This window comes from Colias philodice, chromosome 1 (assembly GCF_061535455.1).
Source record: "Colias philodice isolate Cphi_HAF_F1 chromosome 1, ilColPhil1 Martin Lab GWU primary, whole genome shotgun sequence".
Taxonomy (NCBI): domain Eukaryota; kingdom Metazoa; phylum Arthropoda; class Insecta; order Lepidoptera; family Pieridae; genus Colias; species Colias philodice.
The window spans coordinates 15652998-15678805 of NC_143086.1; the positions used below are offsets into that span (position 1 = coordinate 15652998).

Genomic DNA, 25808 nt, shown 5'->3' on the forward strand with positions numbered 1-25808 from the left:
GACGATTTATACACGTAAGTGAAGATTTGTTTATTCTACATTAATATGTAAAGAAATCAATAAGTGTCAGCTGTGAGCGAGGTCCAACTGGCCTTGGTTCTTTTGTGTATACTTTCGTCTCTATGCATTTTTCAAGGCCAATGTCGAGGAGGCTCGCCGCCGAAGTGAAGTTTAGCGGGGGTTGGTTTTGTTGATGTTATGGAAATACTGATTTAATTCAAAAAATTTCGAATTGTAAGTTATAGCATTGATGAGCATTAATAACTTAACTATAATATCATAGAGTATTTATGTAGGTGGTATATTTTTTTTAATATAGTCAGATAGGCATATGATTGATCATAGTCCCACCTTATCAAACGCGGTCTGTGATGGTATATCACGACTTCATGTCTAGAAGGTGCAATACTTCTCTGATGTACTTTGATTAAAAGTGATTAAGAACCCTGTATGTGTTTACTAGGATAGATTTATGTGCCATGTGATATCTGTGTTATAACTTTTGTCTCATTAAAATCAATACGACATTCATTACCGTCACAATAACAAAACACATAACTAGCTTTCCGCCCTCGGTATAGCAAAACCCGCTTAGCTGTTGTCGTTTCCGTTTTCCGGGATAAAATCTATGTCTACTCGGGTTTCAAACTATGTTTGTGCCATATCAAAATCGGTACAGTGGTTTAGGCGTTTTGAAGAGACCGTATAAAAACAGATAGACACACAAAAATATAATAGTAGAGATAGCAAAATTATTATATCTTCTTTATTTTTTAAATAAAATGGGTTTAAATAAAAAAGCAAAGAAAAAACGTCGTATGCACAGTAATTGCAGCAGCAGATCGTTTATCACATAGGTACATAGGAGAGCAATGTCAGCAATCGATACGACGTTGCGGGTAGTTCGAAATGCGGTAATCAGTTAGGTGCCACTTCACCAATAAAAAACTTATAAATCTACACGAGCACCGCTTTCGCTCGTTTCAAAAGATAATAAAACCGAAATTGTCACGTCGCGCATCGAGTAATTTTTTTCTTTTATGTATTTGTCATCGTCGAATTTGTGAATATAATTCGGGACCGGATTCGAGGTATCGACAGTATGCATATTTGATTTTCGTCAATTTACTTTGCAATTTAAATGATAGGTTGGCTCTGCTATGGTTCGGTTCAAAATGTTGTCCTTGATAGGTTCCCAATAACCTACTGCCCGTGTTTGAGGCCTGGATGTTACGAGTTTGTAATATTTTACGTTACAACCGTGCGTTTGAATAATATGAGGGTATTTAACAGATGTCGGTCCGTTGCACAATGCGGACGCTCATTGACAATGGCAGAGTACCTATATCGCGTAATAATAGCGTTCCTGAATTAGACAGATCGATTAATCGCATTGTACAATTGATTACCTAGTCACTACTGACTAGTACCTAGTCTCCCATGTTTTGTTTACAGATACATAACTAATAGATTCGTCTGAATAGTAGGTATGTGTGGATTGTCAATGGAAATTTTTAGATGTTTATAAAAAGCTGCAATCGGAAATTCAAACTGGCACTGTTTGGGTAGTCTCACAAGAGCGGTTGTTACCTTTATCTCAATTTTTAAAATTGTTTGCTAGTCCTTTTAATATCATGTCACATGACAATGTATTACACCTTGGCCACGGACACCGGCGGCGCGACCGACGGCGCGACGGGCGGCGCGGCGATTCGCGCGGCGCGGTAAGCACGCCACGGGCAGTTGCGTTCGCCGCCGCGACCAGTGTAGACGAGGAGACGAGATGGCTTTATCAAAGTTAGCTCGACGTTGTTTGGAGAGTAGCAGCTTTTTTGCTCAAGATTTAATGTTTGGAAGATATAGTGGAGTACACGAATTAAATAGAAATCGTGTTACAGACGGAGAATTCCACCAAAAATATGAAAAATATAGGCATGATGAAAAATTATGTTGCGGGTGGCTAGACTTCCAAATAGCTGGTCTAGCTAGAATTTCTGCAATAAAAGCTTCCGTCTCCATTTTCGCGAAAAAAAAACAAACTATTTTAAATTAAGTTCGCTCCGGGAGTAGTCGCCGCGTCTGCCGCTCGACTCCGTGGCCTGCGCCGTAATAACTCATACATTTGTTTCGATCGCTAGTCGTGTCGCGCGATTCGCTCGGGGAAATTCGCCGGTCGTCTCGCTGGTCGCCGCTGCGCGTGGCATGCCCAGTACATTTCCATACATTTGATTCATTCGCAAGACGCGCCGCCAGTCGCGCCGCGCGAATTTTCGCTATAGCGAATTGTCCGTGGCCAGCACGTTACAGTCACAATAAATTAACGTTATTTGTGCACCTTCTAGAATTCTTAGCAAACTTAGTCAAATGTCAAGATCCCCCCTTCCCCCTCAGACTATGAAATCTATTAAGCCTAACCGCGAAGTCACCTCTATTCAAGTCATATCTAAATATTTAATAACTTTTCAACCAGGCCGACACGCTACCTGATAAATGATATCAATTTCAGTTGCAATATTATACGAACAGCGTGCTTACAGCAAGCTTAAATAATTAATTATATTTGAATAGTTGCATGTGGTACGATTTATCAACCAACTTCAAAAAAAGGAGGAGGTTCTAATCTCGACTGTATTTTTTTTGGGTTTGGTCACAAACTTTCGAGTTTGTGAACGGATTTTGATGTTTTTTTTTTTATTTGAAAACCTTCCGGTTGATCCAATTTAAATTTTATCTAGTTCTTACAATTATTTAAAGGTGGTTTAGGTTTTTATATTTTACTTATAAAAATAAATAGTGAATCCTCACACGGGCGCAATGAGTCCAAGGAACCCTTGAAGTACAAACCTATAATTTCCATATTCTAAATTATATATTTGTACGTAATCTTACTTTTAAGTATCTTAATTATTTTTTTACCATTTAAAACGTATTCATTTCTTGTATATGTTGATGAATATTATTTTGTTTTAGATTTAAAGAAGACCCTGAGTCCCCGGTTGCAGGCTCGCCAGGTAAGCTTCCGTGCGAATGCTTTACATTTATGCACATAATATTTAATGTTGCCCTTGGATCCCGATCAGATACTTTGTTTTGGTCGGAAATAAGAAAACAGGATATATTATAATATCTTGAAAAAAAAAAGAATTATAATATGTCAGTTCAGATAAAGATGTAGGTATGACATTTACATTTGACAGTTCAGATAAACCGTAAAATGATAACTAAAAAACTATTCATCTCTATTAATATAATTAACTATTAATAATGGTAAAATCCAGCCATAATTATTATACCTAATGACCATCATCGTCCTCACATAATTCTATGTTTAATCATCCTAAATACATACCTAAAACTGCAATTTATCTACTGCATTTCTCAACTCTTGCACTAATAAAGATACCTAGGTGTTAATTTATCTAACGACGGGCGAAACATATCGTTTAAAATCATTTTACTACGAAAAAAAAAGACATCAAACACGCACGAAGCAGCAAATATTTATTCTCAGGCTACTGGTGTTGATGACCGATCACTTTTTATCTAATCCTTATATAAGCTGCAGGGATTGGCAACAGAAAAACATGACAACACCACTTATGGTAGAATCACGGCGTGGTAAACCGCGTGCTAGACTTGTAGCTAGCGAAATGATAGATTGGATTAAACTTAATTTACAATTGGATTAATTCATGTTTAATTTATTTATTTTTGTCTACTTAGTGTACATACATGAATTAGAATATAAAGAAAAATAACCAATATGATACCAGAATTATATGTACATACTGTCTACATATAGCACAATTGGTTGTTTTATCAATAGTCCTATAGGCAACCACGGGGAGAAGGCAAAAACGCGAAATATATTTTATAATGAATATCTAATATTATAGTGTTATTGTACTTATTTTGTGAGTTACTAGCCGTTAGCGCTTTATTTGACGATGTATGGGGATATTTTCAGCTAGTAAACAACAGATCGATACCGGCTAATTTAGGGTAGATGGGTTCCTACAAATTTTTGTAACTCAGTAACAGATACATATAAACATAGTACAATATACAGTAACGAATATATTTAATAACTAACTTGAGTATTGTGTGTCGTTGAATATATATTTTATGAGCATATTTTATAGTCAAATTGATGTTGATATAAGGTTTTGAACATCGTAAATTTTGTCGTCTTAAAAAATTATATCTATTCACAACATACCTAATTATTTAGACCTAAGTACCTATGCTAATAGTAAACATATTATTGAGTTCCTTTTTAATAAAACGAAGGTACTTTATAACCTATAAAAAGCTCTGTAAAATAAATATAGTTTCTTACTAGCTGTGCCCGCGACTTCGTCCGCGTGGAATAGTGACTGCATAGTAGTTACTACTTAACACACAATTATTGAGTAAACACGTCTTGAAACACGTACTATCATATACAACTAAATTATAAGTAGGTACTTACACATAATTATAAAGTTAAGAAATAAAATAAATAATAACACAAAAGAACTGTTAGTAAAATTTATTACTAAACTGAGCTATAAAACTTAGGTACAGAAGAGTTCAAAATTTCCAGGAAGTGGTTATTCTCCCGCTCCCATATTCCTTCTACTTTCACAGACTTTCAACTTTTCCCTTTCACCCCTAGTAAATGGCAGAACCGATTTTGATCTAAACCATGTCTAATCATACCTATATATTATGTACATGTCATATCCTTTCGTTTGGTACTCCATTTGGATTATTTATCCCCACTATCACCCCTAAGGTGCCCTATATGTAATAAACAGATTAACCAATTTTGATAAAACATGACTAATTGTGATTCACACGTCATTTGATATGCCGCTTGATTATATTATTTGACCACATTCGATTATTCATTCCCACTTTTACCGCTATAAATCAATAAATGGATGAACCGATTTTGATTAAATATGCCTCATCATACTTCTCACGTCAGGTCATGCCCTTTCATTTGATAAGCCACTTGGGTATATTATTTGACAACTTTTATTCCCACTTTTATACCTATATCCAATAAATGGATGAACCAATTTTGGTAAAATATGTCTTATTGTACTTTACACGTCATGTCTTTCATTAGATAAGTCACTTGAGTATATTTGATAAAATTTATTTATTTATTCCCACTTTAACCCCTATATCAAATAAATTGATGAACCGATTTTGATATAATTTGACTTGTTGTTTCTGACAGGTCGTCTTTTTTCATTTGATATATCACTTGGGTATAACAGACAACATTCGTTTTTTAACTGACTTCAAAAAGGAGGAGGTTCTCAATTCGACAGTATTTTTTTTGTATATTTGTTACGCGATTACTCCGGCAATTATAAACCGATTTGAATAATTCTTTTTTTATTTGGTAGGTCATACGTCAGAGGTGGTCCCATTGTCACCAGGTCAGGATCTGATGATGGGATCCCGGGAAAATCGAGGGAAACTCTCAAGTTTTGTAGGCATATACACTGTTTATCAGAAATTATTTAAAGGACATCGGCCACTGCCCATACATACCAAGACCTGACTATGAAATGTCGCGACCATGATTAATATAGGGCTTAAATGGTTCGCCTAACCACCCTTAGCAATCCCACATTGCAAATATATTATTTGAAAGTGGTGGAGCTTAGAATTTTTACATAGTTTGCCATTTTTGAGGTTATGGCTACGTATATAATGAATATGGTTTAGAGTTATACCTACAGCCATAACTAAATTCTAAGGGTGGACGACGTAGCCTATGTTATTTATTTGATTGTTATATAAGCCAATACAACACTGTAGTGACAAATAATAAACAAAATCATGTTTTTCAGCTACGCGTCAGTCATGTCATGTGTCATCTAACCTTTGTGTCTATTTATGCCGGTAAAAAATACGTTCCGTTTTACATATTTTAGGTATATTATTAAATGTAGGTATTTATGGCAAAAAATATTTTTTAAATCTATAAATTATATCTTTCTTAGTGTTTTTGCTATTAAATATGATAGGTGAAATAAAACAAAGAAATATATATTATTATTCTAGTATTTTTTTAAACGTAATCGCTAATTAACTCCCGCTGCGCTGTGAAAACGAAACGCATGACACAGGTAAAAATGAAAGACGTTTGGATGCGTTCAAACAATGTTATAAATTTGAGTTTATTTATTAATAATACATAACATTTTCCCGGCCCGAAAAAAATAAGTTAGACCCCGTTAGTAAAAGCACGCATAAATTACTATTTTTTGATACACCGATGGTTAATGTTCGCATTCAGGTCATATGTGGCCATCCTCCTTTGTACATATAGGTCATATAGGTCATATAGGTCTTGAAGTCGGTTTTTGTTTTTTTTCTAAAAATTTACTTTATTTTCATTCCCACTTTTACCCCTCTATATAATAAATGGATGAACCGATTTTGATTAAATACCTATGCCTCATTATACTTCTCACGTCAGGTCATGCCCTTTCATTTGATATGCCACTTAGGTATATTCGACAACTTTTATTCCCACTTTTATACCTACATATTATATCCAATAAATGGATGAAAAATTTTGATAAAATATTATGTCTTATTGTACTTTACACGTCATGTCTTTCATTAGATACGTCACTTGAGTATATTTGATAAAATTTATTTATTTATTCCCACTTTAACCCCTATAAAAATAAATTGATGAACCGATTTTGATATAATTTGACTTGTTGTTTCTGACAGGTTGTCTTTTTTCATTTGATATATCACTTGGGTATAACAGACAACATTTGTTTTTTTCATTCCCACTTTTACCCCTCTATATAATAAATGGATGAACCGATTTTGATTAAATACCTATGCCTCATTAAACTTCTCACGTCAGGTCATGCCCTTTCATTTGATATGCCACTTAGGTATATTTGTCAACTTTTATTGCCACTTTTATCCAATAAATGGATGAACCAATTTTGATAAAAATATGTCTTATTGTACTTTACACGTCATGCCTTTCATTAGATACGTCACTTGAGTATATTTGATAAAATTCATTTATTTATTCCCACTATATCAAATAAATGGATGAACCAATTTTGATAAAATTTGACTAATTGTTTCTGACATGTCGTCTATTTTCATTTGATATATCACTTGAGTATAACCTACATTAACAACCTACATTAACAACTAACATTCGTTTTTTTCATTCCCACTTACCCCTATATAATATAATAAACAACTAATGTAACAAAAAAACGCATCTAATTCGTATTACCCGTTAGCGAGCTACGGTGGCACAGACAGACACGCAATACACACATAGCGGACATAACACCCCTCTTTTTGCGTCGGGGGTTAAAAATATAATACCTACGACATAATTTCAAAGACCTTTTATATAGAAAATTTACCTAGAAGTAACCATAATGCTATTTGTGCAGGTTTTAGACTTATGAGCAAAAATCTAAATAAAGGTCCTTTGACCCCCCCTACTACCCCCTCAGCATAACCACACCCCCCCCCCACGCTTGGGGACTTTCGATATGATCATCTGGACATGTCAAGGAATAACTTTAGCGTATAATTTACGTAATAAAGTAATTCATGTATAGAATGCCTTAGCAAATGTTCGATGTGATTACTTAAATGGTCATAACTTTTTTATTTATGAACCGATTGACATGAAATAAACACTAAATGTTAAATGAAGCTTACCACAATATATAAGTGAAAACCGCATCTAAATCGGATAAGCCGTTTCTGAGATTAGCGTGTTCAAACATACAGACAAACAGACAAACCGACAAACAGACAAACAGACAAACAGACAAAAATTTTTTTAACAACAGTTTTGGGTTTGGGATCGATTTAGTAATAACCCCTGCTAATTTTTTTTTACATATTTTCATTGTACAGACACCACTTTTCTAGAATTTTATTATATGTATTGATAAGCTCGACGGTGATCGAGTGCGATGCACCAACGTTAGAAGCTATAAGCTAGTTATTCCGGGATTGCGTGATTATATATTTTGACATTTGCCTTAAAAATGCATTTTTAACGAACTTAGGTACTCGGATAAAAACAGGTTTTAAAATTATTCCGTGTGAATTCCACGTACGGGCGTAATGAAAAGTGCTACAGTTATCTAGATCCAACGATTATACAAGATACACAATTTCAGATTAAGACTTAGATGTTGATAATTCTTTACAAGATTCAGCCTGCGGTTTTGCTCGGGTGGTTGAAATTTGATTGCCAGGAAATGTTTACAAAAAATATGTCAGCCATTTGCTGTGTTGCAACGTGTAAGACGGACAAACAAACAAATATATTTTCACGTTTCAACATTTCAGCTTGTGAGGGTTTCTTTTTCCACTTTTTCTAATTCCTTCAAGATTGAAACACAGAGACTTTAAATCTAGATTTTGTAATTTATTGATTTATAATTTATATAATACCTTTATTTAAAAAGTAGTAAATGCATACAATAAAAATAAGTGAAAGTGTTAAACAGATTAATATGGCATACAGGAAGGATGTAGACGTGTTCAGAATATTTTATGTATTGTCACGTAAAAGTACTTACTGACTGACTTTAATGTTGTTATCCATCTACCAGATAATATTGATTTGGATGGAAAGTCTCATACAGTACTAATTTTGAACTTAATCTTGGTTATCAGCAAATCTTGTGAGACAGCCGGCCTATCCACTAATAGCATGGCTTTGCAAAACCTTTCCGTTCGATCGAAACACAAAATGATCTTTAACATAAAGGCGTGATGTTCAAATTCTATTGCAACTGTTTTGCAACGTATTTGATTAGATGCTAACACTCGCACATTATATTTTCATTTGATTTTGAATTGTAGTTCGTTAGAATAAGGTTTCATTTGCAACGCGTTGTGTTTTCTAACAGCTATACCGGGTTCAAAGACCTACACGTCTTCCTGCGCAAGCGTCATAGAAGCTGTGCTTTTTACACGGTACAACTACGCTGCATGGATTTATATTATTGTTATGCTGTTTGCAATTTTTTCTCTAAAAATGTTAAAGTATAATTTTGAGTACAATTGCTTTTATATAAAAAGTTTAATTAATCATTCACGTTTGTAGTTTCAAGGTAGGGTTTGTTATTTTTTGGTTTCTTTACAAGATACACGATTCTTATGTATTTTAGTTTATTTTAATTAAACTATAATACATTATTATAACAGTAGTTTGGAAAGTTAGGTCGTGACAAGAAATTTAGTTGTCATTGAAAGAATTGTTTCGATTGATTGGTTTGATTGCGCAATAGTAGGTAATTGCAGGTTTAGTGTATCTGAATCAACTTACTAGATTGCTTATAAGTATTTATAACGTTTAAGCTATCAATTTGAAATAGTTTTTATATTTTGCTCTGGCTTCGCGATTGTTGAGTTTATATTTTAAGACCATGTGAAAGGTACGTCTAAACTGTTGGATGATTGGTTTAATTTACTTACCACGATCAAAATGGAATTTTCCGAACTAACCGATATAAAAAAATACTTATGCTGTTTTATTAATATTAACAATCCAAAAGTAAAGTTGGTGTAACGTAATAATGATAATCGTTAAACAATTATCATCATAACTATTCTCATAAAAACTATTCAACAGACGCGTCTGAAATCAATGCATTACATAGATAGATGATAACGCTGAGAAACACAATACATACCTATAGCAATATAATACACTACTATCTGTATACCTATACCTCAAAGCCGTGGACTGAATCTATGCTCACAATACAGCAAATACCGCCTAACCAATCCTCCTACCATACGCTCAATAACTATAACCACACGTAGGTATTCAATTGTCTTCGATCATTCATAAGTTATAAATAAACACATTGCATAGCTACTGTTGAAAATTTTGTCCATTTGGGCGGCGCGCGTCACGGCCGGCGTCCTATAAGAATTGTAAATATTCACTTGAAATTCAATAAGTGTTTTGAAGGTTTCATCCCGCAGACGATTTTATTAAACCGTTATAATATCAAATAAGTTTCATTTCGTTGGTGGCGGTGAATTACGTAAAATTATAGTATCCATATGCATGCATTATTAAATCGAATCATCTAGATTCCTTTGGGTTTCCGCATTTTTATTGAATTATAACTATATAATTATTATATTTACTGTACTAATTTAAAGGTAGCTTCATAGAGATGAGAAGTATTTGGAGGAAAAAATATTTGAAATTGTAAGATTTTGAAGTTTTTGAAGAGAGTAAATGTTTTGTATCAGCAATATTGTATATATTTTAGGGCCCTTAGTAGGTGAAAACGGCAAAATGGACTGTTTTCTATGAGCTATAATTGAAAATATTGAAGTTTTTTCGCACTGAAATTTCTAATATGTATTACAGAACGTATGTGTGATGGGAATTGGGATGACTGTTTCCAAAACACGATTGGAAAAATTTGGCTCGATAAAAAAAAATCCTGAAGTTACCTCTAAAATAAAAATGCTCATTACAACCGTATTTTACGATAAAGATTCGTATAAAATCACTTATTTACCTTCTCGATTTCGTGACTGTTTTAGATTTAGAAAATACTAAATATTTTCATTCACTTTTTGATAAAAATGTGAATGGCGCTTACGATTTTTAGTTTCGAGCACGTTGATTCCATACTAAACGCGGACCCCCTCACCGCTTATCTCAGGCCCGAATAGCTGAATTTTCGCTGACCGCTTAACCCCCCTTAAGGTGATTGCAACGATCTGTTCCCAGCCAATATCCCGCTAGATGGCGCTGAATTCTACATTTCTAGTTTATTTGAGTTTTTGCGTAATTGGAATAGTCATCAAACCTAGGAATAGTCATGGCGGTTACTGAATATTATATTTTATTGAAATATGTTATATCATTGCCTTAAAATCCACCCAATTCGGTAAAATTATGCGTTTTAACATCTGTCATTGCATACAGGGTCGTTTACACACACAGACGTATACAAAAATGATAAAGATTTAACTCTAGATGGCGTGAATGTAAAGCGCGTCACACACGGTGAAGATACTACCTATAATATTTTATCTAATCTAGTAATATTTTATATTACAGTATCTTAAGGTATCCGGTATCAGCGTTCTGACCATCATTTTTCTTTTTTCGCTGTAGAACCGCCATCCTGTTACAAATGACCCACAAAGGAGAATGACCACGGGTGGTATCGGTAAAATTTTAGTTGTGCCACGTATTCGTTATATTGTTAATTCCTATTTGTATTTATAATGATCATATGTATCAATATTAAGTCTTAATTAAACCGGATAAATTGAAATAATAGTAAAAGTAAAAGTTTTTCTTTTGAAACATGTATGAACTTTCGCATTAGTAGGAAGTAGGATTGTTATAAAAATAAAAGTTATATTTGTTGGCGTAAACTATTTTATTGTAATTTTGGGAAATAAATAATGTCAAAATTGATTACCTACAATAAAACGCAGTTTTATTTTATTACCTACATTACACTATTGTTTTTTTTTTATCAAAACATGTATTTGAAGTAGCAAATATGATATTATGCTGATCCAAGCATTTTCACTCAAAACTAATATCACTAATGATTTGTAAAAGTAAATTATTTCAAAATACATTTCATAACCAACAAGTAAGAATAATTATTCATACAACAACAAATCAAAAACACTATTTACTATGGAAAAAAAACCAGGAAGGTGAAAAACATATTTACGATTTCGATGCACTCGACTTTTAGTAAAATAATAGGTAAAAATATTATTATGGTTTTGATCACAGACATATCTGTGGTTTTGATTTTAGCTACTAGTATCAGAAAGCTGCGTGTTCAATGCACGTCGGGGTCCCACAACTGTGGAGGAAGGAAGGTAGAATACCTCCATCGAATAAGTGAAGTTTCTCGACATACTCGATTTGCCGGCCGGCCTCAATGAAGATTGTCCGAAAGTTGTATATGTGCTCTGTAACGAAAAAATTTCGCTAGCGCGATTCAGAGTGAGGTGTCGTACAATATACCTAATGAAGTTTTTCATCTTTTTATTTTACTGCAAATACAAAATAAAAATTAAACAATGGTAATGTAAATTCTAAACAAACTACATACTACCAAAATACAATTAGAACAAAAATCATTTGACTTGTTTATTTCACCCAGAGGCCAGAGGCGGCTCGTGACAAAATTGTATAGGTGTTTACTTGAAATAAAACAACGAAAATACAATAGCGTTCGGGATGATTTATTACAAAAAAATGAGCACCACATTTTATAAATGTCTATAACACTAAAAATTACAAAGTACAGGCTATTTCAAAACGAATTCAATGACTAGGTATCAATAATTAGTAAATCACCGAATTTGCATTCGCGAGCGTAGGTATCCATAGTGTTTGTCACTGACGGTCACTGACCTCTATAACTTATAGTTATAGAGGTCAGTGGTGTTTGTTGTGTAAACATGTATGTATTTGAGTAGTTAGTAGCATATTATATTCTGAATTTCTGATCCATGCCTATTCACTCAAAACTAATAACACTAATGATTTGTAACAGTAAATTATTTCAATAGGTAGGTATTTGAACATTTCCCAACAAGACGTAAGAATAATTATTCGTAGGTATACAAGATACAATAACAAATCTAATACACTATTTATTATTTTATTATTTACTAGCGGTCCGCCCCGGCTTCGCCCGTGGTACATGTTTACGTTTTCTCTCCATAAGAAGTAATAGCTAGAGAGCTAGCGCAAAGCTACCTGTATGTATTTGACCAGACCTGGATTTTTGTGTGTTGATTCCCCTATACCTACTATACATGAGATGAGGAGTCACTAAGCCCAGAGTGGTGGACGGGGCGCGCGCTTAGGTAAGACAGGTGGAAATTTTTGGCGAACTTTGAAACCATTTGACCACGTCTGCCATTTTGATATTTGAAAATAGATTATTATTACTATCGGAAAATAACAATGGCAGACCATTATCACGCGGATAACATTCTGGCAGACACTTATGAAAGTGCTGAAAAAAATACAATTTTGAAAGTATTTGACCAGATCTGCCATTCATATATTTTATTTATTAGGGTCTTAAAAACTTATTTTCGAAACGGCAGACATTTTCATTGCGTACAGACTTCAGCAGACAACAAAACTTTACAGACTTCAGCAGTCAACAAGACTTAGCTTCTACATGGTCAGATGTATATATGTATTACGTTCCCTGACCTTACATCAATGATTTACTTTATTAATGTTTTTATGGTCATTTACATTTAATTTTGAAAACTATGGAATAAAATTTATAAATTTGATGATACAAAACTAAATATACATTTGTAAAGAATCTCAAATATAAAGTTGTGTTGCAAATAACAAATCATCATTTAAATATTTAGTTTATTTCTTTATTTAAGAAACAATTAACAATTACAAAACAACATAAAAAAACACGCATGCATTTATTGAAATGTTCATTCATCATCACTATCGTATGGCGTTGTGTGACTCGTCTTCATAATCCATTGAATCGGATTCTGTAAAAGTAAAACGTAAATTATATAATAAAAGAAATGAGTCATTATAAACTTACCTAGTAAGGCAATGCCTTTGATGTCGCACGATGCCGCCGCGCCGCCAGTGTAGGTACTTCTGCTGCTACATGAAAATATGCTAGGGTTGCAACAAATGGGAAATAAAACAATTGTGATTATTACTATTATGATGTAATCATTTATTCATATTATGTACATTCAAAACAATTGCTATTATTAAATCTGATGTAATTATTTTTTCATAAATATATAATTATTATTAATTACATAATATATTGCACTGTGAAATATTTACGTATCACTTTATTTTTGATGTTCTTAATTGTCTTTTATAAAATTTAAGTGACGCATTCGCATTGGGATCAACAATCCGATAAGAAAAGAATGGAGACAACATATACATAGCTTTGATTTCAATTCTACAGATACAAAATATACAATCTATCTAAAATGATACAACGGATGTTTCCTGCGTTTTCTCGTCAAAATACCGAAACAACGTAATTATTGTATAGTAGTTGGGCGTGAAAGTAAAAAAACAAATGAAAAGTGTTTTCCATATGATTATTTATTAAATTTACGCGATTAAGAATAATTTCAACGATACAATTTAGTAACCGAGAATTCAGAGGATTAAAGAAAATACCTGCCTGATCATTTTATCAAACTCTAAAAGAATTATGGTTATTTCGCATCACTCGGTTTATTAGTTTGGTAATAATTATTAAAGGTAGTTACAACCCTAGCCATTGAGTCGAACGGTAGGCAACACAATATCGACTTTGTGCGGGTACATATGGTACATTTCTTCTTGCTGTGAAGCGTAATTATTATTATTAAGATTTTTTAGGCTATTTTGAATCAGCTGTTCTAATTTAATTCTAGAAATTTATTAAAACGTGATTTTTTTAAAAGTATATTATGAGTTTATAAATACCTCAACCAATAGTTATTGTGTCCTATCCTCATTTCTTTATATCTTGGTAGTTAACTAAAGTGTTAAATTTACATAACCTCAACAACAACATTTACACTGCCACTGCACTAAAACTAAACTAACTAGCTCTCTAGCTATAAGAACCATCCTCGTACTTCAAGGGATATAATAAAAAAAGAATTATCGAAATCGGTTCAGCCGTTCTCGAGTTATGCGCTTATCAACACATTTTGCGATTCATTTTTATATATAAGACTAGCGGTCCGCCCCGGCTTCGCCCGTGGTACATGTTTACGTTTTCTCTACATAAAAACCATCCTCGTACTTCAAGGAATATAATAAAAAAAGAATTATCGAAATCGGTTCAGCCGTTCTCGAGTTATGCGCTTACCAACACATTTTGCGATTCATTTTTATATATAAGATATACTAGCGGTCCGCCCCGGCTTCGCCCGTGGTACATAATATTTACGTTTTCTCTACATAAAAACCATCCTCGTACTTCAAGGAATATAATAAAAAAAGAATGATCGAAATCGGTTCAGCCGTTCTCGAGTTATGCGCTTACCAACACATTTTGCGATTCATTTTTATATATAAGACTAGCGGTCCGCCCCGGCTTCGCCCGTGGTACATGTTTACGTTTTCTCTACATAAAAACCATCCTCGTACTTCAAGGAATATAATAAAAAAAGAATTATCGAAATCGGTTCAGCCGTTCTCGAGTTATGCGCTTACCAACACATTTTGCGATTCATTTTTATATATAAGAAGATATACTAGCGGTCCGCCCCGGCTTCGCCCGTGGTACATAATATTTACGTTTTCTCTACATAAAAACCATCCTCGTACTTCAAGGAATATAATAAAAAAAGAATGATCGAAATCGGTTCAGCCGTTCTCGAGTTATGCGCTTACCAACACATTTTGCGATTCATTTTTATATATAAGATAAGATTATGTGAAAATAACCAGGAAGGTGAAAAACATATTTACGAAAACATAGTAACATAATATGGCTGTCGCTACAATAATTATATTTCAATTTTATCTTTTTATACCTAGTAGAACTGGCCGACGAATAAAAAAAATCGTATTAGAATAAATACAATAAATTACGGAACAAAAAAAGGATTGTAACTGAATTAGGTATGTTTGTTTCTGGGCGCACCGTTTTCGACGACGCGACGCGCGACGTAAGCGTATAGGTATAGGTACCTACTTTGCTAAAACAAACTAATAAAATTGTGTGTCTGTCTGGAATTTCGGAAAAGCATATTTTGCAAGTTTGTAATTACTTTGATAGTTTACCGATTTATAATAATTGTAATTGTAATTGTATAATATATAATTTGCAATGTGGTGAAATTTCATAAAAATCACGGGCCAATTTTTTGTTTTGAATCCCACCGAAAATATAATTGCGTTATTAGAATAATTAATTACTATACCTACCCACGATCAATTATTACAATATAGTCTCAAATGCATACTAGAGAAATATTGCAATTTGATTCAATTAAAATGCATAGCATACAAAAATAAATTCACAACACAAGAAATTCCGCGCGCAAATCATAGCGCGTGTCAATGAAATCAAGAATGTTTTATATCAAGCCGACGCGGACGACGACGCGACGCCGAACAAAAGTACCTACGACGGACGACCACGCTTCGAGTTGCCAAACAACATGAGTAATAAATTGTTTACAAAAAAAACAAGCTTTCCATTTTTCTGTATGAGTAGACAGAACTTCAAAACGCCACCTGCTACGGTTTATATTATGAACGATTGTTATAAAAATAAAAGTTATATTTGTTGGTGTAAACTATTTTATTGATCAATAATTTTGGAATTTAAAATTGTCAACATTGATTACAATAAAACGCAGTTTTATTTTATTACACTATTGTTTTTTTTATCAAAACATGTATTTGAAGTACCATATAATATTATGCTGATCCAAGCATTTTCACTCAAAACTTATATCACTAATGATTTGTAAAAGTAAATTATTTCAATATACATTTCATAACCAACATATAAGAATAATTATTATTATTCCTACCTACAACAACAAACCTAAAACACTATTTACTATGGGAAAATAACCAGGAAGGTGAAAAACATATTATTATTTACGATTTCGACGCACTCGACTTTTAGTAAAATATAGTAGGGAAACATAATATTATGGTTTTGATTTTTGCTACTAGTATAAGAAAACTGCGTGTTCAAACTACTTGTTTGTCTGTCTGAAAATTCGGAAGTACTTTGGTAGTTTACCGATTTATAATAATATTGTATATATCGTTGTTTAAAAAATATTCAAACACAATAAAATATGATATATGTACTGATTTATCACTGGTTTCAGTGATGAACTGATGAGTCAATTATAGCCACTATACTTTCGTCATACGTGTGTATGATTGATGTGATTTGCAACGTGGTGATATTTCAGAAAAATCACGGGTCAAATTGTCCCACCGAAAATATAACTGCGTTATAAGAATAACTATACCTACGATAAATTATACATAATACAATATAGTCTCAAATGCATACTAGTGAAATATTTTATTTGAATCAATAAAATAAAAAAAAAAATAAAAAATAATAATAATACAAAAATAAATTCACAACACAAGAAAATCCGCGCGCAAATCATAGCGCGTGACAATGAAATCAAGAACTTTCGAGCCGACGCGGACGACGAAGGAGCCTAACAAAAGTACCTACAATCATAGGCGGCTCGTGACAAAATTGTATGGCCGTGTTCACTTGAAATAAAACAACGAAAATAGGTACCTACAATAGCGTTAGCAGTACAAAAAAAATGAGCACCACATTATAAATGTCTATTTATACACTAAAAATTATAGAGTATTTCAAAACGAATTCAATTATTATTTAGCAATAATTAGAAAATCCCCGAATTTGCATTCGTGATCGTATTCATAGTGTTTGTCTACACTAATATTATAAAGAGGAAAACTTTGTTTGTTTGTTTGATTGTAATGAATAGGCTCATAAACTACTGGACATTTTACCAATGTTTGCAAGTTTGTGATTACTTTGATAGTTTACCGATTTATAATAATTGTATACTTATATCATTGTTTAAAAATATTCAAACACAATATGATATAGGTACTGATTTGTCACTGGTTTCAGTGATGAACTGATGAGTCAATGTTAGCCACAATACTAATCACTTTCGTGATTCGTCATACATGTGTATGAACTATGATTGATGTGATTTGCAATGTGGTGAAATTTCATAAAAATCACGGGCCAATTTTTTGTTTTGAATCCCACCGAAAATACATATATTACTAATTGCGTTATTAGAATAATTAATTACTATACCCACGATCAATTATTACAATTTACAATATAGTCTCAAATGCATACTAGAGAAACATTGCAATTTGAATCAATTAAAATGCATAGCATACAAAAATAAATTCACAACACAAGAAATTCCGCGCGCAAATCATAGCGCGTGTCAATGAAATCAAGAATGTAATTTTATATCAAGCCGACGAGCGACGACGCCGAACTAAAGTACCTACAGTACCATTTACCTTCAGTGTACAATACAGTTTACAGACCTACGACGGACGAACAATAATGAGTAATAAATAAAAAAAAACATAGTTTCTAAGGTCATTAGTTTTATTTTATTTTATTGTTATTTTCTTTGAACGATTGGAAATGAAATTACTCAATTTTTACACAGAACTTTGATTTATTAGAATTATGCTCATTATGCATAAGATAACGAACGCGAATGCACGACATCTAGCGCGTCAATGTCTAAACATCGCCTTTCGTTTAGACATTGACGCGCTAGATCTGTAATAAGTATATAGTCTATGCGCTAGATGTCGTGCTTTATGTCGTGTTTCGCTTGGCAAAAGTCACGCACACTACTGTAGAAGTGTCAAATTTTTCCGGTATTTTACTGTTGTTTTTCTAAGTAAATATTGTAAATTATTGATTAAAAAGGTCGAACGCGCACACATTTCATTATAGAGAAGTGATAAAATGATTAGTTTTAAAGAAATAGTGTCTGTGTTAAGTGTTTAGAGGTAATCAAAAATGTATGGAGGGACGGTCGGAACATCAACCTTAATATAATCACAATTTACCCCCTGGGCATGGTATTCAGTTAAATAGTAGCATACACTATGGACCTACTAACCCAAAAGGAATAGAATCGTACATTTCAAACATAAAAAATCTCAAAGTTCAAGGTTTCGAATAAATAATAAACCATATTGTCTCTCCCTCATATAAATGCCTAAACAACAACATACAATGCAGTCACACAGATATGGATTGCGTGTGACAAATGTGCATCTACATGTAAATTATTTAATTTAGTGTAAAAGCTGGCAGTGATTATAGGTATTGCCATTTTAAGCTATAATTGAAAGGAAACCATCCCTAGACCTTCCTAGACACTATAATTTTCTTCCAGGACGGTAGTTCATTAATTTAATTGAAAATTAGCTATACCTATAGTTATGTTTCCCATATTTAATAGATGTAAATACCCGTGTAGATAATAATATTCTACCTACACATTTTCTTACAAAACTCAACTTCGACCTTTTGATTATTGAAAAGATTTTCTGAATTAGCTGAAAATAAAAATAGTTCACTTTTATGTGGGCAAAATTGGTCACCTACGTAAAATGTTAAATTAACTTTGGACAAATCAAAAAGAAATAAGATGATTTCTATAGGTACATATTGTACATTATACGTGGGAGATAAACTTACTTACTTCAGTTCAAAGTTGAAAGACAAACTCCTCACAGTGCACAGTGAGGTAAAAAGCCATGAATGTTTTAACTTTTACTTAATAAACTATGGATGCATTTTTATACTTAATTCTAACTTAAACATTATCATGCGTTAAGTTGTAACTAAGTCATGCGCGTCTCGTGCGCGGCATTTACTAACATTAGAATTCAACGACACACATACGTTATTATCATTATAATATTGGGATAGTTTTATAAGTATATTTTGATTGTTTGTATATGAAATACAATTTATTTTTTAATTTTAGTAAAAAATAATATTATATTGAAAGAAATATAATTCCACTATTGATAATTTGTATTACTTATTCTGTTTATAAACATTTTTTTCATTACCATAAATTTAAGTCGTTTTTATACCTACACTGTATCATTTACGCTCGCTATATCATAGATAATATATTATTACTGTTTATATGACGCGTTTTGAAAATATATGTAGTAGAGGGTGTAAAAATAACTAATGACTTATGACACATTTGCATAAACCACAGAGCGGATGATTATTTCCGTAAATATAAATCGGGTCACAAAATTGATCAATTTCGAAGCGATATCGGTTATCCACACAAATAGATGCTCTAAAAGCAATATCAAAAATAGAGTAGAGGGCAGAGGCTGTTATACCTGGTGAAGTTATATACAGCGGATTCTGCGCTGTGCAGCTCTGTTCAGAATACATTGCTGCAACTCAAGCCAGTTTGGTTGCATTGAGTGGTGAGAAAGGAGCAATCGACGGTGAAGTAGCGTCGAATAACGCGAGCTTCTGAACAGAAAGGCGCGTGAGTCGGAGGCTGGCGAGGCAAGCTTGCGTGAAGCTTTTAGCTCAGTATGCGGTAGGCCACCGACCGCAGCAGACGTGCACGGAATGCACGTAATATGGACGTGTGGGGCGGCCTTCCCGCTTCATGCGTTCGCGCAAATCTGAACGTCGAAAACACAGATTTTGGGCTATCGTTTTTCGATAAAGAATCGTCTCAGGCTCAGCAGAAACAAGGTGTGTTGTGTTTTTTATATTTTCTGTATGTGTTTTGGTAAGTTAAGGCGAGCTTTTGAAAACGATACAACGGAGGACTTTTTTTTTGAGATTTCTTTTAATGATGTTTGGTTTCCTGTTTAATAAGTATTTAAAGCAATTCCATTCATTAAAAAAGTTCTTTAACATTTTAGATTACTTTTGTTCTATGCGCTACCCTGCACCTCCACTCTCCAGGCATCTATAGGCATTACTTTCAAAATTAATGTACCGTGACTAACGACTTCTGTTGTATAACAATTCTCATACCGCTTTGAATATTAAATAAGTTATGATATTATATTACAATTATCTAGTCACTGATTATGTTAATTAGGCAATGCTAAATATAATCCTATGTATTGTGTTAAAATCAAAACGAAAACCAAATAAATAAATTATTACATATTTCCGTGACAGACGGACACACAATTTTAACATCACAGCGAACACTTTAAATTGCAGCTGGTTGTACGAATTCGATTCCAATTATATGGCAACCTACTTTTCAACTAAATGTCAACTTATTGTGGTATTCTATACGATTTTCATTTTTAAGCTTATCAATTATCTACATTTGGGTTCTACACTGGGTTTTCGTTTTCGGTCAATTGATTCATATTTATTTCATTTAGATTATGTATTAGTTATAATTTTATAAGCAAAGTATTTGTAGGTCATCTATGTAGTTATATTATGGCAACGAATATAAAATTTGTATGAAAATTCATCTCAAAACAGGATAAAGGACAAAATTCTTGAATTGTCATCCTGCTAAGCATTCATGTTATACATTGGTAAGGTTCACTCTCAAATCTACCGCTTTCATTTCCTCTTAATAATCACTAGAGTCCATTGAGGACAAACATTGTGACACGAGATTTATATATATTAAGATTGTCCGAGAAGCGTTCGCTGCGCATCTGCCAGTTTTTAAATAAATACAATTAAATATATAACTATTTGGTATAGGTTAGGTTTTAATTTCATTTCATTTCATTTTCTTTGATAAGTAGGTAAGTAACTACGTAAGTTTTTTAGCTTAGATTAGTAATAAATTCTATTAACAATTCTTTGAATTGTTTATGGTAGTACGTGTTTACTAAATAATTGTATGTAAAGTAGTAACTACTATGCAGTCGCTATTCCACGCGGACGAAGTCGCGGGCACAGCTAGTCACTAATATTCCTTTAAATCAATATAGATAATAGACGTAATATACAATTATACCAACATTTTTGGATTAAATATTAAGTCCATAAATCAAAATTCTATAGACTAGTAGTTCTATCACTTCAAGGAAAAGGGATCTATCTTCATAAAACGAAAACTATAATAAAATTACATCTTAAATACCTAAACACCACTTATTGGTATGGATGGTTGAAGGGAATGAGAATCGTTAACAAGCGTTTAACACCAAGCGAATTATTATCATATTTTATCTCTTTCAAAGAAAAATAGTCAATGACTAATTTATAATCAAATAATAACCTCTTCAAGCCTACGCGGCCATACCTGCATAGAGTATGTAAAAAACTTCCTCGTAATATAGTATTTAGGTCTTTTATCAAATCATAAATGTCTTTCAGCAGCTTTGCATTCGTCTTTCTTTCTAACATTGCAAAGAGACACAATGTTACAAACGAGAGAACGAAAATGTTTTCAAAACAATCTAATTGCTTACTTAAGATTGAAAGTTTCTGGTTCGATGATCTCTGAATCAAACCGTTATTCAATCATTATTACAAGCATATTCATTCGAAACTCCTGATTACATGTGATTGCGACTGTAATTGTAAATGAATGCCACATTACCTGAAGCTCCTTGAACTTCGAGCAATTTCTGTAAATGTTTTCCATCGAACCTCCCATGGATGGGATCGATTATATTATTATTACTTGCTTCTACCTTTTACTGCTCGCTGCATGATGCTCGATTGATTTATACTATTCATATAGAAATTTTCTAATGCCTGCAGACAAGCTCCCGGCGATGATAGATTAGATTGTTCTTACATATAAACACTTTTTACAACACAACAGGCACATTCAAATTAGTTTCGCAAACATGATATATTTTTAATAGTTAATCTCAATCTCAAGCGTTCCTAAGATACTCTCGCGATCCCGAGAGTAAAGCTTTCCTGCGCGTGATCCAGTATCTGATTTTCCTTCTAAATAAAAGTAAAAAAGCGAAACTTATGTATTACATAGATACCGTGTATTTGTGTAGACAGTAGACACCTATATAATGTACATTATAGCCGTTTGCCCGTGGTATACTCAGTGATCACGTACCTGAGATTAGTGCGTTCAAACAAACAAACAAACTCTTCAGCTTACATGAATAATATCTAAGATTCTGCTAAATTCGTTATCAAAGCCGAAATCCGATCGCTTTTTTCATTCATAATATTCCTGGCTATGTCTTTTCAGGATGTATATTTTCCGGATTCATTTACGTATATGTTACTTTATTCATAAAGTACGATAATTTACACGATAGATTTTAAAAGAATATTTATTAAATCTTGTATATACTACTTACATAGAACATTGTAGAAAATTGAAATCTACCGAAATATTAATAAATAAATATTATATATTTTTTATTTCATAAAAGCTATGGTTCTGTTTTGAGATTTGTTTGTATTGCAGGTTTAATTACAGTCTATGTATTGTTTTGACTAATTATATGTTATGAATGCATAATTACTGGAATAATTATATTATTAAAAATATTCGTTAGTTTTATTTTATTATAATTGTGTTAAAATGCACGTATTAATCATAGGTGATAAAGATAATACGAAAAACATGTAAACCAAATATAGGAAATATATTTAATTTCACTAAAAATAAATACCTACCTAAATCGAAATCTACGAAAATATAATTTTTCCAGTCAGCCAAGTAGCCAAAGCAGCTTTAACATTAAATAGCGATATTTTTTAGGCAAAAAAATACAGCATTTTAGGACATTTAATTTATGAAATGGTATGAGAATTAAAGATTAACCACAACGACAAATCGATTTATCGGTCCATTCGTGAACTTCCGTCTCAATCCACTAACTCTTCTCAATTTCACTTCAAATTCTTCGTGAGACGAATGGCATTTCAACATGTCTATCCCGCATCTAGAAACAACATAACAAGCTTATTCCTACTACATATGCATCTAGCCTCAATACGTAAGTAGGATAGTATGAGCGAAAGTTGCATGAATATCGGAGACAGACTGAAGGACGGTTTAGCCCAGGCACACATAATATAATACTATGGCCCAGGTGTCTCGGTCTCATTATAATCATAGGGCTCCATACAAATTTCATGGGCAAAGGGAATGTTTATGTAATAAGTACTCCGAGAAAAGGTTTAGTTATAAACAAGGGTTATTATCATCGTCTGTTGAATATTTAGTCGATGATTGATGTTCTGTTATCTCGATTGATATTGGTTTTGTTATCGTATTTAAGTAAATGTTATTTTTTGTTGAAAAAAACAGCAATAATGCTAGTAATAGAGACTTTACTTGTATAAAGTATAATTCTTAAAAACACGCGATTTTCCTGGGTTTGTTTCTTTGTTCATGTAAACTCTTTGTAAATTTCTTCTCTTTGTTAATGGCTTCCGCCACGTTTTATTTGTGAAAACTTTTTAAGTAGCTTTTTGATAAATATTTATTGTTTTGTGTTTGATCTACCTTCGTGTTATGAATACAATTTACCGTGGAATTTTTTTGACTATATATTCGAAAAGAAATTAATGTCACCATCTCTTTTATAATATTGTATTGCGCGGATATAAAAATCTTGTGGGCTAAAACGTGATTCATAATTTTAAAATATATTTGCAAAAATAATCATTAATGAAAAAAGAGTGAAATAAAAATTAAGTTTAATAGTTCGTTCAAAAACCTCCAAAAATAAGCCAAATATCTAGCGATCTAGCCACTATAGGTATTCAAATTTTAGTTGTCCTTACTATCAATGTGTCCCTAACATTGGCCATTTTGTACGGTACACGGCCACGGTAACTGTTTAAATTTACGTATATTAAAAACGCCCACAAATCCATACAAAAAGTACGATTATAAATTCCATGCAGTTTTTTTATTGACTCTTTTGGCAGGTTTGAGGTTACACAAATTCGGGACTTACTTGCTTGCTTTTTAAGGTCATTTGATGTGATAAAAAATGGAATAATATAGCTTTAATTTTTGAGCAAAAAGTAGCCTAGATGTGCATTTTAAGTTTCTTTTTTGTTTCAACGATACCTTCCTTGTTTATTTTATTTAAAGAAAATTACTTTTTCATATCATGCTTCTGTACCATCGATTACAATAGAATCTAAACTTCTTTATTTCTTGTATATTGTTTTAAATTGTTATTTCAAACATTACTTATAGTTTCAGCTACATACCTTCCTTATATTTCCTACAATTAGGACTTAACATTGTTCAAACAAAACTAAACAGTTCATTAAAAGTTTTAAACTTTAGGGAACTTTTAGTAATGGCTATCTATTAGTTGTGGAATAAGGTTTTCTTATTACTTTGACTTAGTAAAAAGTTTCAACTTACATTAGTAAACACATTTGTTAAATAAATCGCTTTATACATAAACACAAATTTGCAGTCGTTAATAAAACTGGAATAACCATGATATGACAATAATAAATATGGATCCTAGTTTATCTATTTATAGTTAAAAGTTTATAGATTTTTAATTAAATAGTTAAAATTAAAGTTTCATTTAAATTCATCAATTTCCCACTGGGTTAAATATAATTTCATAAAGACCTATTCCCGTAACTTAGGTACCTTAAGACCATATTCAGGTTACTATTCCACCTCAAATCAAATCAAATATGCTATTTTAATGCAATTTGCCTATCAGGGTAGATATGCGACATAGTCACGGGTATATTCCACCCTGATATATGCAGGGATGTCCGCGTTATGTTCATCCGCCCCGGAGACAGTAAATGACAAATATCACACGAACAGTTGGTAATTCACCACAGATAATATAATACAAAACTAGTTATATTCACGTAGTTTGAACCACATATATGTACACAGTTTACAGTTACCTACGTTTGAACGATGGCTTGCGTTTTACATAGTCACAATTGTATGACATGGAGGTACCTAGCTAGGTACTTATTTTGTTCTTAGTACCATTAGAGTTACGCCAATCAGTTAACCAATCCAATTAATGATAACAAAATACATATAAACTTTCCTATTTTAGCTTTGCAATTACAGAATCAAAGTTTACAATTATTATGACTTGAATTAGGTATTATTTTATGCCTATCGTCTAAACCACTTTTATTTTCCATATTACAGAGCATTATACATAATATAAATAATCCCCTTATTATTCAATGGATTTATCTCTGCTATTACCAAATTTTAACTAAAAA

General features: G+C 32.5%; 1 protein-coding gene across 1 annotated transcript in view; it reads left to right on the top strand.

Moving 5' to 3' along the window:
- The first annotated feature begins 20175 nt into the window (after positions 1-20175).
- The window catches only part of Eip78C (Ecdysone-induced protein 78C), a 45960-nt gene continuing 40327 nt past the window's right edge, over positions 20176-25808 (top strand). Inside the window, exon 1 of the mRNA XM_089695083.1 lies at positions 20176-20354. Within this exon, the coding sequence (XP_089551209.1) occupies positions 20237-20354 (118 nt within the window). The 5' untranslated portion in view covers positions 20176-20236. The remainder of the gene's footprint in view (positions 20355-25808) is intronic.